The sequence below is a fragment of the Bubalus bubalis genome, chromosome 23 (assembly GCF_019923935.1).
Source record: "Bubalus bubalis isolate 160015118507 breed Murrah chromosome 23, NDDB_SH_1, whole genome shotgun sequence".
Lineage (NCBI taxonomy): Eukaryota > Metazoa > Chordata > Mammalia > Artiodactyla > Bovidae > Bubalus > Bubalus bubalis.
The window spans coordinates 25,942,614-25,960,917 of record NC_059179.1 but is presented as its reverse complement, the minus strand read 5'-3'; the positions used below and the strand labels follow the sequence as shown (position 1 = coordinate 25,960,917).

At 39.8% G+C, this 18,304-nt stretch overlaps 1 protein-coding gene across 2 annotated transcripts in view; it reads right to left on the bottom strand.

Moving 5' to 3' along the window:
• SORCS3 (sortilin related VPS10 domain containing receptor 3) overlaps window positions 1–18,304 on the bottom strand; it is a 637,309-nt gene that overhangs the window by 84,275 nt on the left and 534,730 nt on the right. For both annotated transcript variants that reach the window (XM_025274418.2, XM_025274419.2), the window contains exons 12-14: window positions 14,949–15,025; window positions 11,841–11,932; window positions 1,597–1,704 (exon numbers count right to left, since the gene is read on the bottom strand). In XM_025274418.2, coding sequence (XP_025130203.2) covers window positions 1,597–1,704; window positions 11,841–11,932; window positions 14,949–15,025 — 277 coding nt within the window. The remainder of the gene's footprint in view (window positions 1–1,596; window positions 1,705–11,840; window positions 11,933–14,948; window positions 15,026–18,304) is intronic.

The window sequence follows — 18,304 nt, the reverse complement described above, 5'->3', positions numbered from 1 at the left end:
TATAGTAGTTCCTCATAGGGTTTGACATCATGTCTTTCACTTTCCAACCATAGAGTCTATGTGCCAAGCACAAACAACATGCTCAAAAATGAGCATGTCTTTTAAGGCTTTAAAAGACACATTTTACAAACCCTTGAAGTTTGAGAGAAGTTTGTACAGGCAATTTGGAAAATTCGGGGAGAGTTAAAGATAATTTAAAATCGCTCTTTGCTGCATTTGTTCCAAATAATTTCAAAGACATACTGTGGAGCCAAATTTTCTGTTATAAACACTTTTTAAATAATGAGGACATTGAGAATCCTATAAGACTCTTGCTGTAGACAAGAAACCCCTTTGTAGTGTTTCTGCTGAATTTCTTAGGACTGGACTTTTGTCCATTTGTTTTGTTTGCTTGTTTTCCCCAATTTGTGCACCATTTTCCATCATGGCTGGGTTCTTTCTGTATTTCTGAAAGCTCAGAGAAGTGGCTGGACAACTCTCTGGATACGAGGCTGGAAGCGGAGGTGAGGAACATGGTAAAAGTGGTGCAGTCAGGGGCCAGATTATAACATTTGATCAAAACTGCATATCCACAGTTATAAATAATTTTTTAACATCACTCTGGGGGAAAAGTAAAGCATAGGAATTAGCCATTTGCCTCCTCCTCAAAGCTTATCAGTCTCTTTGGGAAGACTGATTCTAGCTATAAAGAAATTAATGAACACAAAGTTTAAAAGAACAGCAGTCTCTCTTAGAGTAAAAAGACAACCTTCCCCCAAACCAGTCCAGAAGCACTCTGTAAGCCTTTCTGTGACAACGCCACAGTACAGCAAATTCCCCTTAATCTTGCTCAGAAGACTCCCTTCATTCTGTTCAGTGAATGATTAAAATGTAAAGTATTCCAGTCTCGGGACCAGGGAAGATGAGGTGAGGTGCGGTTTGGTATTACTGGTGAAGTATTAGCATAACTATTCCCCCACACTCCTCTATTTACACAAGCGTGCACACACACACATGGGTCATCCATTTTTTGAGAATTAGATTTTGATATATTTTTAGAAAACATCAAGTTATCTTCTTTAATATTCAGAAAGTACTCTGGGGCTTTATCTAGCTTTCAGATATATATCCCCACCATCTATTCTCACTGTAAAGGACTACGGAAAACTTTTCACAGCAAATGAATCTGAAGTGGAACAGCAGTAACTCTGTGTATGTGACTCACAGACTCCAGGCGGTTCCCTTTAAACATCCCCTGTTTCCAGTAAGTTGGCTGCTTATTCCCTGTCCCCATCCTTAGTCCTTTACTGGGCTGTTTTGGAAAGAGAAAACACATCTGAAGCCTTAAGTTTCCTGTTGACTTGGGTTTTGGATAAATGGAAATTTGTTACAATACTGTAATTCTATGAGAAACCTTAACTTTTCTGTTAGAAGCCCAGCTTCTGTAATCCCGTCAGTAGCCATTTGAATCGGTGGCTGTGAGCATCTTACAGATGAGGAAACTTTGGCCCAGAGACTGAATTGCTTCAGTGTAAGCCTCCCTGGGGAAAACCCACGGCTTCCGTGGAAGCAGAAACCAAGCCCCTGGATTCCTCTCAGCCACAAAGAAGTACTCACGTCATAATCTGGGTCTCCACGCCTGCCTCCACCAGGGCCCCATCCACAAAGAGAGGAACCGAAGTGAAACCATACTTGTCCCAGGAGTGGCCCTCATCAAAACTCACCCTGGGTTGGAAACAAGAACATGGAAGAGACAGCTGAAGAGAAAACCACACTCTTTCACAACTGTTTTTCAGGTTATTAAATTCTCCTCTTATTTTATGGCAGTCTGGATTATCAATAGACATTAATCTTCAACATCTTTCTATATTATTAAGAGATTTGATAAAAATGGCATTTCCTGGCTCAAGCAGAGACAGCCCCAAGAAATGCAAAAAAAAAAAATATTTCAACATCTTAGAACTGGGGGAAAAAAAAAAAAACAAGCCAGGCAGGAGGGCTTAGTGGATGAAGTGTCACGTTTCTAGTACTCAGAATGAAACCTGAGGTTCAGTTACAGCATAATCAATTCAGTCTCTGGACTTTTGGACACAGATAAATTGAGTAGTGTGGGGTGTACCCTATGGGAAGGGAGGTGTGTGTCTTTCAGATCAAAAATAGCAATTTCCTATTTGTTCAGAATGGATGAAGTATCATTTTCCCTCCCTGATGCCACTTTAAGGGGCTTTTAGGAACAAGTACTGAGTGCCTGAGACGTTCCGGGCAACTCTGTTCCATCTTTCGACCAGCGAGAAGAGGAAGGCCTGGCCCTTTGTGGACACAGCATCTGACACTCTTTAAAAGGATGCTGCTTAGTGAAGAAGAGTTGAGCAATCTTGAGCGGTCAGTTCCTTAATAATATCCCTTTCTTGATATTATGGAGTTCCCAACTGTTGCTTGATTTAACCAGAGGACAAAGTTCAAAGACCATCTTCTCTGAGAAACTTTTCTCAACTCTCCTCCTTCCCAAAAGCAGCTTTACTTGCTTCATTTTCTGCGATCCTTTTGCCTGGTTAGTTCTTAATTCTTCTCTGACTCCACAACACACAGTTCTCTGAGTTCAACTGTAGAAACTCTATTTTCCTACAACATTCGTGCCTTCCCCTATCATAGTGCTGAGTGATGAATTCTTAACTCACCTGGAATCCCTCTGTTCAACATTATAATCGTGTGAATTCAGGGGTCACGTAGGTTATGTTCATTGTCTGACCCGCCACCCACTTGATATCACACCTTTATTATAATGCTTCTTACCTGATGTTACATACAGTTTTAAAACATGTCTGACTCTTTCAATGAACTGTAATCTTTTTGAGGTCAAAGACCATACTATTCATTTTTGCATTCCTAGCAATTAGCAGAAATATTGGCACATGGTACTATATAAATGTTAAATGAATATATAAATTTTTTAAAAAAGGAATGATTAAGAAAACTCTTCTAATCTATCCAGGCACTTTTCAAGCATGACTTATGCTAACATCCATGAACTAGATACAAATCTCTGTCCCCATTACTTGTCAACCTACTCAGTCCAGTCTCTGCAAATGTGTCTCTATCTTATCCTCTCTCCCCAAATAAACTGATCTTAAAAATAAGAAAGTCAATCTCTTTACTCAGCTAGAAAAACTAGTCTGTCATGAAACAAGTTTTATATTTCTGGTATACCTGGACCTGCTTTTATAAACAAAATCAGACAGCGGTCATAAAAATGTTTCAGTTCAGTTGCTCAGTTGTGTCCGACTCTTTGCAGCCCCATAGACTGCAGCATGCCAGGCTTCCCTGTCCATCATCAATTCCTGGAGCTTGCACAAACTCATGTCCATCGAGTTGGTGATGTCATCCAGCCATGTCATCCTCTATCATTCCTAAATTATCAACATCAGTCTTGACTTTTATTTTCTCTTAAACAACTTTACTGACATATCTTTGACATTAAAAAAATTGTACATATTTAAAGTGTAAAATGATACTTTGATAGACAGAGATATAGTGAAAGGTTGGTCATAATGAAGCTGGTCTCTAAGAGAGTGGGAGTGGAGAATGGGCGGAAGTGGAGAATGGGCAGGAGGGAGAAATGGTCAAAGGTACAAAGTTTCAGTTATGCAAGATGAATGAGTTCTTGGAGATCTAATGTACAGCATGATGATGACAGTTAATCTTATTTCAACTTTAATGGACTTGGCTTATTTTTTTAATAGGCTGAGGCTAAATAATCATTGATGTGGAACCAGAGGAAGTTGGGCAAATCTGAACTGCTTCTCATGGAAATGAGTTTCTCATTTTAAAAGTGAAAGTGAGTCCATAAGACTGTTCTATACATCAGTGTATCTTTTGCTGTCTCGTACACAGGGTTATTGTTACCATCTTTCTAAATTCCATATATATGCATTAGTATACTGTATTGGTGTTTTTCTTTCTGGCTTACTTCACTCTGTATAATAGGCTCCAGTTTCATCCACCTCATTACAACTGATTCAAATGTATTATTTTTAATGGCTATATCCTACATCCTATAACCCTATATCCTATATCCTATACCCTATAGGATATAGGATATAGGATATATATATAGGATATATATCCTATATCCTATAACCCTAACCCTAACCCTATATCCATTGTGTATATGTACCACTGCTTTCTTATCCATTCATCTGCTGATGGACATCTAGGTTGCTTCCATGTCCTGGCTATTATAAACAGTGCTGCGATGAACATTGGGGTACACGTGCCTCTTTCCCTTCTGGTTTCCTCAGTGTGTATGCCCAGCAGTGGGATTGCTGGGTCATAAGGCAGTTCTATTTCCAGTTTTTTAAGGAATCTCCACACTGTTCTCCATAGTGGCTGTACTAGTTTGCATTCCCACCAACAGTGTAAGAGGGTTCCCTTTTCTCCACACCCTCTCCAGCATTTATTGCTTGTAGACTTTTGGATCGCAGCCATTCTGACTGGTGTGAAATGGTACCTCATAGTGGTTTTGATTTGCATTTCTCTGATAATGAGTGATGTTGAGTTCTTTTCATGTGTTTGTTAGCCATCTGTATGTCTTCTTTGGAGAAATGTCTATTTAGTTCTTTGGCCCATTTTTTGATTGGGTCATTTATTTTTCTGGAGTTGAGCTGTAGGAGTTGCTTATATATTTTTGAGATTAGTTGTTTGTCAGTTGCTTCATTTGCTATTATTTTCTCCCATTTTGAAGGCTGCCTTTTCACCTTGCTGGAGAGGGAGAGGGTGGGAAGATTTGGGAGAATGGCATTGAAACATGTATAATATCATGTATGAAACAAGTTGCCAGTCCAGGTTCGATGCACGATACAGGATGCTTGGGGCTGGTGCACTGGGACGACCCAGAGGGATGGAATGGGGAGGGAGGAGGGAGGAGGGTTCAGGATGGGGAACACATGTATGCCTGTGGCAGATTCATTTCAATATATGGCAGAACCAATACAATATTGTAAAGTTTAAAAATAAAATAAAATTTCAAAAAAAATTTGAAATAAAACATAAAAAAATAAATTAAATTAAATTAAATTAAAAAAATAAAATAAAAGTGAAAGTGAGAGTATAATTAGGAATGAGTTTACCTTTCCTGCCATGTATCCTCTTGGTTTGATTCCTAATGACTCACAGGTGCTTCAAAATATGTCATGGCCGCTAACTAGTTAACTCTGTCTGCTAAGTACAGGAGGTTAAAAAAAAATGTATTTATTTAGCTCCTGGTTTATTTTGACAACTTTGGATTGACTATTGTCTTGATAGAAAGAAGTCAAAGTGGTTATTAAAGGCCTCTGTCCTGGTCTCATTCTCAGTTTCCTTAATGATGAAGTTCAGCAGAAAAAAATTGCAGTGAGTGCCACCAGCATCCCAGGGAAGGAGGAGCCTTCACGTCACTGCCATTAATAGGGCAGAGGAAAACCATCTGTACTTTATACATGAAGATAAGATAGCAGTAAGTAGAAACAGAGGGACCATTCACAGCCTTCTGAGCTCTGAGTTCTGAGATGGAAGTTCCAAAGAAAAACTGAGCCCAAGGTGGAGCAATAGGTTGCTGGAAAATAAAAGCACGCTGCATGAACTGAATCTACATGAAGGAGCAAAAGCATGGATTAAATGGAAGGATAGGATCAGCCAAAAAAACTAGGAAATGCCAACATCCAAGTGGGAAGACTAACACAGACAATAACCAAAGTCTATAGATGATATAAAATGAGCACAAACGAGGAGACAATCTCCAGAGCCAGGCTGAGGGATGAAAGCTGGGACTATAATTTATGGTCTGCGTATCACTAGGAAGCCCAAGTCTGTGCCATTCCAGTGACTTTCTGAGGTCAGTAATTTCCAGCCCCCAAATTTCTCAAACTGAGATAATTATTAAAACCAAAACTCCTAAAGAAAATCCACAAAATACAACATTATAAAAGTTAATCTCTTGAGTATCAGAAATTTGGGTCTGCCATTTATGAGAGCTATTCTTTCAGATAACTAGGAGCTTTTAATGTTCTGAAGTAACTATACTGAATGGTAACCCTTCAGGACCCACCTTCTCCTTCCCAATTCGTAGCTCATTAATGGGCAAGACAAAGGAACTGGGAATTCCTTTAGGCCTACAGGTGAAGCTGAAATGATAAGATCACCAGTACCAGGGAGATAGGAGTAAAGTTACCATTGACCTCTAAATAGTGACAAGGCAGGACTATAAAACATAGAATTCACCTATAAATATCTAGTTATGTGCCTGGTCTGGCAGTAGCCTATGTGTAGGGATAAGCAGTGTACAAGAAATGCCGTAGTTTCACTGGGATCATATTCTAGTTTGAGGAGACAAACAACATGTAGGTAAATGGACTAAAAATACATGTTAAAAATAAGTGTCATGAAGGCAGTTAAAATAGAGTGATATGATAGAGAGTAAAGCTACTTTGCATTGAAAATTTAAGAAAGTCCTCTCTGAGGAGGTGACATTTAAACTGAGATCTGAATGATAATAAGGAATTTACTATGCAAAGATCAAGGTGAGAGCCATTCTGGAGGGCAGATCTGGTGTGAAATGAAGAATAGAAGACATACAGATGGCTAACAAACACATGAAAAGATGCTCAACATCACTCATTATCAGAGAAATGCAAATCAAAACCACTATGAGGTACCATTTCACACCAGTCAGAATGGCTGCAATCCAAAAGTCTACAAGTAATAAATGCTGGAGAGGGTGTGGAGAAAAGGGAACCCTCTTACACTGTTGGTGGGAATGCAAACTAGTACAGCCACTATGGAGAACAGTGTGGAGATTCCTTAAAAAACTGGAAATAGACATGCCTTATGACCCAGCAATCCCACTGCTGGGCATACACACTGAGAAAACCAGAAGGGAAAGAGACACGAGTACCCCAATGTTCATTGCAGCACTGTTTATAATAGCCAGGACATGGAAGCAACCTAGATGTCCATCAGCAGATGAATGGATAAGAAAGCTGTGGTACATATACACAATGGAGTATTATTCAGCCATTAAAAAGAATACATTTGAATCCGTTCTAATGAGGTGGATGAAACTGGAGCCTATTATACAGAGTGAAGTAAGCCAGAAAGAAAAACACCAATACAGTATATTAACGCATATATATGGAATTTAGAAAGATGGTAACAATAACCCTGTGTACGAGACAGCAAAAGAGACACTGATGTATAGAACAGTCTTATGGACTCTGTGGGAGAGGGAGAGGGTGGGAAGATTTGGGAGAATGGCATTGAAACATGTAAAATATCATGTATGAAATGAGTTGCCAGTCCAGGTTCGATGCACGATACTGGATGCTTGGGGCTGGTGCACTAGGATGACCCAGAGGGATGGAATGGGGAGGGAGGAGGGAGGAGGGTTCAGGATGGGGAACACATGTAAACCTGTGGCGGATTCATTTTGATATTTGGCAAATCTAATACAGTTATGTAAAGTTTAAAAATAAAATAAAATTTAAAAAAAAAAAAAAAAAAAGAAGAATAGAAGGCCAGTAGGTGGTTGTAGATTAGTGGAAGAGGGATTGACAGGAGGAAATGGAGTCAAGAAAATAAGGCTGGGGCAGATTACAAATGACTTTGCTTTCAAATTGAAAAGAGAGACAGAGAGGACCTGATTTAACCATTACAAGATAACTTTTATTCCTTTGTGGTGAGTGGACTGTCAGGGCCCAAACAGGATGTAGGGAGATGAATCAGTGTGTGTGTTGGCGGAGTGGGGGGTGGTGGGGGGAGGAAGGTGTTGGGAGTGAGGGGAGGTGGGGTAATTGTAAGAGACCAAGTAAGAGAAGGGGCTTGGACAGAGGTTATAATAGTGGATATAGAAAGAGATGGAGAGATTGAGGCTATTCTTACAGGTCAAGTCAATAAGACTTTTAGGATATTTTTACAGATAAAATCAATAGGCTTTTGCTTGAACAAAAAGAAATCACAGACAACATGAATTTGGGGGGTTAAGCAACTGAGGTAGGGAAATGGGAAGAATAGGAGAAGCAAAGCTTTCTGTTGTTTTGTTTGTTTCTGCTCAGTCCACCTAGGCTGAGATGTGCTTTGGATTTCCATGCTGTAACACTGTCAAGAAGTCCTTTGGATGGATGCATCCAGATTTATGGAGAGAGATCAAAGCCAGGGATGTAGAATTGGCTGTCACTTATAAGATAGGACCAACTTAAAGCAGAATACTTTATTTAAAAAAAAAAAAAAGGCAAAGATTGCCATAGCCAGAGAAAGGAAAAATAATAACTTGCATGAGAAGCTCAAGCTGAAAAAAAAAAAAAAAAAAACTTACGTGATTGTCAATCACAAGATAAATATTTTCCAGCAAGGTCGCTTTTGTGATAATCAAGTCATTGTGAGTCTAGGCCGTGTTCACAGACAGCTAGCATACGCAAGAGAAGAAATTATCCCTTCACCAGATCCTAAACACTACGTTCAGTTTCAATCATTATAGAAAACTGACAATCAATGTGATTAAAATTAAGAAACAAGTTGTTCTAGAAACAGGTTCTATGAATTGAATCAAGTTAAGGGAAAGAAGAATTAGAGCTGAATAATTTACCATCGCCTTTTAACTTTCTAAGTAAGAAAGATCCAAATAGTTCAGCACACAAAAATAATTGTTGCCTACAGAAAAGGGGTAATGTCTGTGAATGAAATTAGAATGTGGATAGATGTGTGAAAATATCAGTTTAAAAACAGATAGAATAAGGTAGAAAAGATTTGTATTCTCATAATTGTTCTAAAAAAGAAAGTCAAATATTTGAACAACAACAACAACAAATGAGCATTCTGTCTTGTCCTTTGGCATATCCCAACCCCTACATTAATACTGGGGAAAGAGTATAGGCTCAATCAATATGTGAGAAATAAATGAACAAAGGCATGGGATCAGTCTTGAATTGCATATCTAATCACTTTCCACAACTTAGAAAGCCTAGACCGAGCCATCTCTTTAGGTCCTTTCCAAGTGTAGGACTCTAAAATTCACACCCATTTCTGGAACAGATTTACTCTGCATAGGTCTGGGCAGCAGAACAAGGACTGGCAGACAGAAATTGCAAGTAGATTCATTATTGTTCGGCACAAAGCTAACTTTCTAACAACTAAAGCTGATGTACAGGGTGGGAATCCATCTGTATGTTGGTCAGCTCTGTGCTGTCCTGGTAAGGTGGGTGTCTCACGAGTTGTCAGAGAGGTATCTGCTGTACTGTCTCCTCAAGACCTTTCCTAACTCCATGCATTGGTGACTTTATCATACTGAGATGAGAGCCACTAAAAGAAATGAAATCTTTCAACAACAATCAGAGTCCTCCCCTGAATACTCTAGCACAGAAACAGAGTTAAAATGGTCATCGATGATCAACGTTCCTCCCTTCGGTTAGGTGTATTGCTCCATTTTACATTATCCCAAATGCACGAGGTGATGGCAATGAAGCTACAAGGAAGTCCTTAAGAACAGCACCTGCACTTTCACTTCTCAGAGGCACATACTGGTTGCAACTATTGTTTTCATGTGAATGTTTCTCTGAACAAAAACGCCAGTGCTCATAACTACTTACAGAAGAGCAAAGGAACAAAAATGGCCAGGTGATGTTTTGTTTTCAGTTTCCAAGAACATTCCATTGAAAGGAGACACTGACAGTTTGTCAGGGCTAAGCAAACAGTGGGATCCCTGTCTACCCGCTGATGAGTAACTCTATTATAAGTTTTCATTAGAGCATTGCATTCCACGGGGCTCCATTGTTCATTTCACTCTAATGCTTCTAAGGTACAAAGGTAATACTAATAATACTGGATGGAGGGCTTACCTGAAATAGCACTTAAATTCTAATCTCAATGGATCTAAGTGTATACAGTCACAAATGGATGGGTTCATTTGTATGCTGTTTTGTCTCCATGCATATCTAGCTACCTATCATTTCAATTTATAGGAAACAGCATGCCTTGTTAGCTGAGCTCAAGTTTCCCCAGCTCTTCAATTATGGTTCCAATTTTTTCTGAAAGGTGATATAGCTATTATTTAAATTTGAGAGCCACTCTACCCTTACAGGAGAGTGGGTAGGCCAATGTCTTTTTCTTATGCAAATATATATACATCTGTGTGTGCTGCCAAAATAATGTCAGTCTGAGACCTACTACAGAAAAGAACAATGAACTGATTACTTAACCTTTCTTCCACTTAAAATAAGCTATTTGTTTACCTTGAAGGTTGTAACTTAATTAGAAGCTACTGGTGATGAAGAAATTGCATTTGAGTTTCACAAACTTGCAACTCATAAGCCAGCCAGAGACAAAGTCAAGAAGTTTATAAGGAAATATTGACGATAATGATAAGGTCAGGCCCTTATAAAACACTCACTCAGCTTTGAAAGAGGAGTGCAAAGAATCTGTGAACGAGTGAAGTGCCACTGCTGTCTGCTGACACACTCAGTAGCTGGCATTTAACCATTGCAGGGACTATTTCAGAGAAGGGCGTTCATAAGTGGACGTGTAAGCAGACATCATGGCTGGTAACTAACTCTAGGGAAATATTTGTAGCATTTACGACAGTATCAACCTCCTCTAAATGGAAAAACAAATTTGTTTCAAGAGCTTAGTTTGAACAATCATCTTTAATCTTTTGTAAACTGAAGTAAACAAGGTGAACAAATTGGGGTAATATTATCGTTACTATTTTAAGAGAAAATTCAATAGGAATGTAGCTTTTTTTTTTTTTTCTGAGCTCTATAAATATTTATTTTCCCAACAAAAAAAAATATTTCATGGGATAAGGGAAATATCAAACTTTGTATTAATGACTTTGAGAAGGAACATTTGATCTTATTACATTTTCCTGAGTGAATATTAAATAATTTTCCCAAGTTGGATAGCAATGCTTAGAATACAATGATAAGGACTAAGAGATGTGACTTTTCTTGGTTAAAAAAAAAATAACTTAATGAACTTAAGAGTCAAGCTTTCCTCTCTAGAAGTGTAAGCCCTACTCAGTCCTCAACAGAGAGAGCTCTTCCTACTACAGAGAGAGAGGTCTTGGTACTAGAAGGAATTACCTACGGATTCAACCCAAATGCCTGAAACTTGTGTTTTAGTTCTTCTGAATCCTACCCATCCTTACTTACTCACTTTCTTGATTCCAACCAAATACAGTCTTCAGAGCACTCCCTACGTCTTCTGAATTCCAGGCTTGGTCAGAGTTTTCTCGTCCCTTGGCTTTCCTCCCATCACTTCTACTCCTGCTCCTGGCATCCTTTCTTCAAGGATCAGCCCTCATGCCACCTATGGTATGAAGACCCCCACCCCTGCGCACACACTGGGGGTGTGGAGGCTCCATGCAGCCTCAGGATTCCAGCAATGCACAGAGTTAGCATCCTTGTGCAGGCATTGCTTAGATTTCTGATGATATGTGGATGATCTAAACTCCTTACCTTGATTATGATGTCCCAGAGGACAGGGACCATGTAATAACACTCTGTGTACTTATTAAAGTATCTGGAAAATGAGCAGGTAAAAGAGAAGCATATTGGTGATAGAAACCCAATTTGGTGCTGCCAGGTACTAGCTGTGTAGCTGAATAATGTATTTAATATGCTTGCATTTTAATACTATTCATTATACCTCCTCATCTAAGTCATCTGGTCTACTACTGTTACCTAAGAGTTGGATGATGTAATGTACATTAAATGAAGGGGTGGATAAAGAAATGGATGAAGAAATGGGTAAAATGGGTATAAAACCATGCATAGCAACTTGTCCCAATATTTTCCACTGAAAAGTTTTCCATTAATAGGGTAGGAAGCTGTCCTTACCACAAATGCCTGACTGGCAGAGGTGTGTGTTTCATGGCCATGAGGGCGCCACCCCAGTCTAGGAACCAGACATTGTACTCTTCATCAAAGATCTGGAACAACAACAACAACAACGATCATAGCAACACCTTACATTTGCATGGAGCTTGAAAGTTTACCAAGTTTTTCACATATATTTTTTCATCTAGATTCTGAGCCTTCCAACAATCTTATCAAGAAGTTTGACAAGCAATATCATCCTCATTTAATAGATGAAAAAATGGGCTAGCAGAGAACAAATAACTGTCAACTGTCCCTAATCCATTCAAATGGCATTTCCAGGGTTCTTTCCCCTCGTACTGTGAGTCAGTGTGCCACAAGAAGTTCAGGCAACAAGACCCATGCTCAACTAGATAACCCAATGGAAAACACAGCTTCAAAAAACTTTTTCATCTTTTCATCTGAGTATGTTACTAGTCAGCTTTCTCTTTCTCATCTTTTCAAATGAGACATTTGCTAATTTATAAATGGTGTGTGTCTCATTCAGTCGTTCAGTCATGTCAGACACTTTATGACCCCTTGGACTGCGGCATGCCAGGCTTTCCTATATTCCACCATCTCCCAGAGTTTGCTCAAACTCATGTCCATTGAGTCGGTGATGTATCTTATAGTAGGGTTATAAACTTTCTAGGAACTTAAAGGACAATCCCTTTTAGACATGTGGACATTAAAGTCTACATGATAACTGAGTTCTCAGACTTAGCCACCACATCCTAATTTCCCATGCTGGTTGAATGAAGACTTAAGTTTAGTGCTTGGGGATCCTTACGCTAAATGTTCAATGGGATACTATGCTTCCTGAGATGCAGAGTTACTCATTCTTTGATTCATTCATTTGTCCATTACCTATCAATCCTTCCACTCACTCATCGATTTATTCAGTGATCCATCCATCCATCTGCATACGCATTTACTAAGCACCTACCATGACGCAAGTCTCAGAGCCTTAGCTCAGACCTAACTCCACATACAGCAACACTTCTACAATTTATGACTTTTAAGTCTTCAATCTAAGACAGAAAAAATTGTCTCCACCAGAGAACAAGTTCTCTCCTCTAGATCTTCTAGAGAAAAGTGGAATTAGAGAGTTCCTCCAGTTCTTAACCACTAATGTTGGCTCTTAAAAGCCAACATTATGGATGGAGAGGTTGGGGTGGTGGGTTAAGTGAGACATACTAGAAGGGGTAAAAAGATATAAACGGAGCTCAAAAGGAGGGGATAGGAGGAATGTGTCCCTTGTAAATATGACTCAGAGAACACCACAGAGAAAAGCAAATGGACTCTTGGGCCTAAACCTTTCAATTGGTTTTCTTCTCATATTTGCCTTTAAATGTCCACACTAATGGTGTGGTTTTTTATATTCCAGATATAAACACAGACTCTGAGTCTGAATTCAAAAGTGGACTCTATGAATAGAAGCACTGGATCAAAGTCTGAGAGTAAGGACTACAAGAAGATTCTCAGTACTGAGGAAAAGAAGTTATTTTTCTTCATACTATCTTCTCTAAAATAGTATTCTGGCCACTTCTAACTCTTGCCCTGTTCAGCACTGTAGTGGAAGCTGGAATGCTTAGTTGTTTGGGAAAAGAGACAAGGAAACCAAAGTGGTGATAACACAAGGAAGGAATGTTGCAGTAGCCACCTGGTCAGGTGAGCTATTTCTTGTATTCAGGGACAATATTTTGTCTGTTGTGAATTTCTGGACCAGAAGAATTTACGTTCCAATTTCTACCCTATTTGGCACTTATAAGAGAGTATCCTATGTTTTGAAAGTATGTTCTTATTTATGTGTCTGTTCCTCATCCAGTTGATTCCCTTGTGGGCAGGAATCTTCATTTATTCTTTGGAGTAGGCCTTATAGTAGTTAACACAGGAGTTGTGTCTAGTATGTCCTTGGTAATTTTTTTTGTTTTGATAAGTGGAAGTAGTGGAAGTGATGGGCAATGGGGGTGGTGATGATGATGATGTTGGTGATGGTGATAATCTTCACTAAGGGACCCAAACAGAAAGTTGTGCAAGTAGATTTCAGACAGTTGCTTCATCTTCATCATTAAGACATTCAATACTCATCCTTTTTCTTCCTCAGATAGAAACCTTCTCATCTTTAAGGTTTAGTAAAATGTCAACTCTTCTCGTGAAATCTTTCCCAGTTTGCCCAAGTAGAATTAATTCCTTCCGTTTCTCTGCAAGCTAATAATGACACTAAAATAACACAATCTAAGCTACAGTTATTTATGAACCCGTTTCCTCTACTTAATTTTGAGCTCCATGGGAAAAGGGACTCAACAGTATTCAATGGCCTCATCAGGTTTATACTTGACACCTTGTTGACACTGTATAAGTCTGTGTCGTCCAATATAGTAGCTAGAAGAAACAATTTAAATTTAAATTGATTAAAATAAAATTAAAAATTCGCTCCTGTGTCACCCTAGCCATATTTCAAGTGTGCAACAAACACAAAGGACAGCATATACACAGAACATTTTCCTTATTGCTGAAAGTTCTACTGGACAGCACTACAAACAAAAATGTTTGTAAAATTGAGTTAATTTTTCATATGGTCATATATCTATTAAGCAGTCTCATCCTTAACTAAGGTTGGGCCCACATATTATTTAAGCCATCACAGATGGCTTAAGCCACTTCTGTGGCTTTGCTGGTCTTAGTATTCTATACCCTTCACCTTGTAGATAAAGAAACAGATCTAGAAAGGTAAAGAGGCCTGCTTGCCAAGATCCCGTGGCACATTAATGATACAAAATTGTCTTATTGATTGTATCCCCTCACACAGGCATGGTAATTAGCATCTGGTGACTGTTCCATACCATTTGCTGAATGAAAGAATGAAAAAACTAGGGAAACCCCAGTTCTTCTTATTCCTTGCCCAGCTCTTTCCATTTTACCCCATTGCTCATCGATTCTTCCAGCTACTTTGACCAAACAGAATTGCTGCTTCAATTTTTTTTTTCAAACAAAAAGTCACAATGAGCCTGAGAATCCATTGATAAGAGAAATATTGGCAGAATTTGCCCTAAATATCTCTTCCCTGTTCCCGAATCTCTCAGTTACCTGTCTCCATGTGTTGCCCCCATCAGAAGAGATGAACACACTGATGTCAGTATATGAGAGCTCTGGACCAATGTTGCCTAAAACAGAAGCAGATTATTTGAAAATGTCAGGCACTTTACAGATTACATGTGCTTGGGGTTGAGGAAAGGGGTAGCAGAGAGTACAGGTTTTCCAAGTTATGTTTAGAATATATTTATGCAGTTTTTTCTTGGTGTCATATTAAAACCCCAGCAAGAAGATAATCTAACATGGAAAACAACAAATAAATAAATAATACAAGAGGGACGCCTGTGTAAAAGGCAACACCCAAAGACCAAATATTGATTAGCTTGGATCTCTTGAACTATTCATTCTGTATACCATCAGTCTCTCCAAAATTGATCTTGATTATGGCAAAGACCAGAAGAGTAAACAATTATGCTAGCCTAGGAACACCTTCCTCCTCATATGTAATTTTATGTTAAGAAAAACTGGTGTATGTGTGACTATATATATGTGTGTGTGTGTGTGTGTGTGTGTGTGCATATGTGTATCTGTTTCCAAGTTAAACCTGTCAAAATATTTCTTGTGTGCCAGGCCATTGAATAAACCAACGGTACAGAATATGTAACCAAAGTGATAGAGTTTCCAGAAGAAGATGACAATATTCAGCAGACCGTGGTCGTCAAGTACCTGGAGAAGGAAATGGCAACCCATCCCAGTATTCTCACCTGGAGGATCCCATGGACAGAGGAGCCTGGTGGGCTACAGTCCATGGGATCACAAGACTTAGCGACTTAGCGACTAAGCCATGGTCATCAAGCATGGTGGGAGAAGTCACCTGGATTACACCTAGACTGACCACAATTCCTGTCTTATTCCTTCACACCTTTTCCCTCTCCCCTTCTTTTTCTTCCCTTTGCATCACCTTGTGGTTATATTTGTAAAAACAAGAAAGTAGTTAAGATTTTCTAGCCTATCCATATTGCCCAAGTTTACCCACAAACCCTCTGGTCCCAGAACAAATGTCCCAAACTTAAAAGTGAGCTGCTCAATAAATAATTGTACAACAGATGAATGAGGAAACACGTGATTGAATTATGTTATGATGTTGATGTGCATTTGGGGAGGTCTTTAGAAGCAGGAGAGTGCCCTAAACATGTAAGAATTTATCATGGAGGCTGATATTTTTTCTTTAAAAATAGCAGGAAGGGAATGTTAGCTCCCACACATCTGTAGCCTAAATAAGAGCACAATAAAAATGCAATAATGAAAATGTTAATTGAGCTCCTGACATTTAATGCTTCAAAATGAGAAATTAAAGCCAGGCTACAGCTTGTCAAGCTCACATCAGCATCAGGGAGCACACAGCTAACCAATTTGTTTTGACACTCAGACTTCCAAAAATAACCCTAGGGCTCAGGGCTCAGGCAGTCAATACCAGTGGAGTGGGGAGTGGCATGGTGAACAGTTCTGAGGATCTATGTCTAGAATCTGGACTTCAACTCTTCAGATCCAGGTTTTGGAAGACACAAAAATGAAGAAGTAAAGAGGGATGGGACAGAGAATGTCAACATGGCCACCTGGAGCATTGTGCTAAATATTCTGAGCCCATGTTTGGTTTCAACAGAACAGAGTTTGGCGACTGATTAGTAACATCTACCAAGGGTGGTAGAGAGACAGGGAGGCAGGTGTATGTATAGTCCCCCAAGAGCTAGAATCTGCCGGCCCTGTCAGGGCTTAGCATCTGTTACATCCTCTTTAGGAGCTGGTTCTGCCTATATCTTAAACCTCTCTTGCAAAGCTCAAGGAGACTGATTTTGGAGGCATGGTGATGATGAGAATCCAAGGCTCCCAGTGAAGCTTGTTTTAGAAATATCTTGGGTCAATTGAAAGGATCCCTGAAAGAAATGTTACTGATCACAGAGACCAAAAGTCAGTTCCCAGAGGAAAGGACAGAAAAGGGGGTGTCCAGGATGACTTGATCTTTGAACACATTCTGTCCCCAATTGGACCTATAGCAAGGAAACCTCTGAGGGAGAGTCTGGATTACGGTGTGAGAGAAGGAAGATCTGAATGCTGTGCCTCACTTGTTACAATGAAACTGGAGGAGGGCTCCCAGTGTGGCCCCAGGCCAGGTTAGAGGAAGAGGCAGCTGGTCCCCCTTGGAGTGGTGTGATAGGAGAAATGGGGAGAGCCATGGAAAACAGCGAGCTCCTCACAACAACAGCTTAGCTGGTCAATCATCTGGGTTCTGCGGCCCATCTGGCCGGCTTTCAACAACATGCTTTTAGCCTCATGTCCTCCCAAGGTACCTTTCTCCCTAAGGCTTTATTTAGACACTCCCGGAAAAGAGAGCACGTCAAGGCTGTACATTGTCACCCTGCTTATTTAACTTATATGCAGAGTACATCATGAGAAACGCTGGACTGGAAGAAACACAAGCTGGAATCAAGATTGCCGGGAGAAATATCAATAACCTCAGATATGCAGATGACACCACCCTTATGGTAGAAAGTGAAGAGGAACTCAAAAGCCTCTTGATGAAAGTGAAAGTGGAGAGTGAAAAAGTTGGCTTAAAGCTCAACATTCAGAAAACGAAGATCATGGCATCTGGTCCCATCACTTCCTGGGAAATAGATGGGGAAACAGTGGAAACAGTGACATACTTTATTTTTTTGAGCTCCAAAATCACTGCAGATGGTGACTGCAGCCAAGAAATTAAAAGACGCTTACTCCTTGGAAGGAAAGTTATGACCAACCTAGATAGCATATTAAAAAGCAGAGACATTACTTTGCCAACAAATGTCCATCTAGTCAAGGCTATGGTTTTTCCTGTGGTCATGTATGGATGTGAGAGTTGGACTGTGAAGAAGGCTGAATGCCAAAGAATTGATGCTTTTGAACTGTGGTGTTGGAGAAGACTCTTGAGAGTCCCTTGGACTGCAAGGAGAGCCAACCAGTCCATTCTGAAGGAGATCAGCCCTGGGATTTCTTTGGAAGGAATGATACTAAAGCTGAAACTCCAGTACTTTGGCCACCTCATGCGAAGAGTTGACTCATTGGAAAAGACTCTGATGCTGGGAGGGATTGGGGGCAGGAGGAGAAGGGGACGACAGAGGATGAGACGGCTGGATGGCATCACTGACTCGATGGACGTGAATCTGAGTGAACTCCGGGAGTTGGTGATGGACAGGGAGGCCTGGCATGCTGCGATTCATGGGGTCGCAAAGAGTCGGACTCGACTGAGCGACTGAACTGAACTGAACTGAACTGGAAAAGAGAGAGAGAGACAGAAACACAAAGAGACAGGGGGAGAATTTTAACATGCTCTGAGGTTAGAGATGCTTCTCTCACCACCACTGATGTCCACTCAG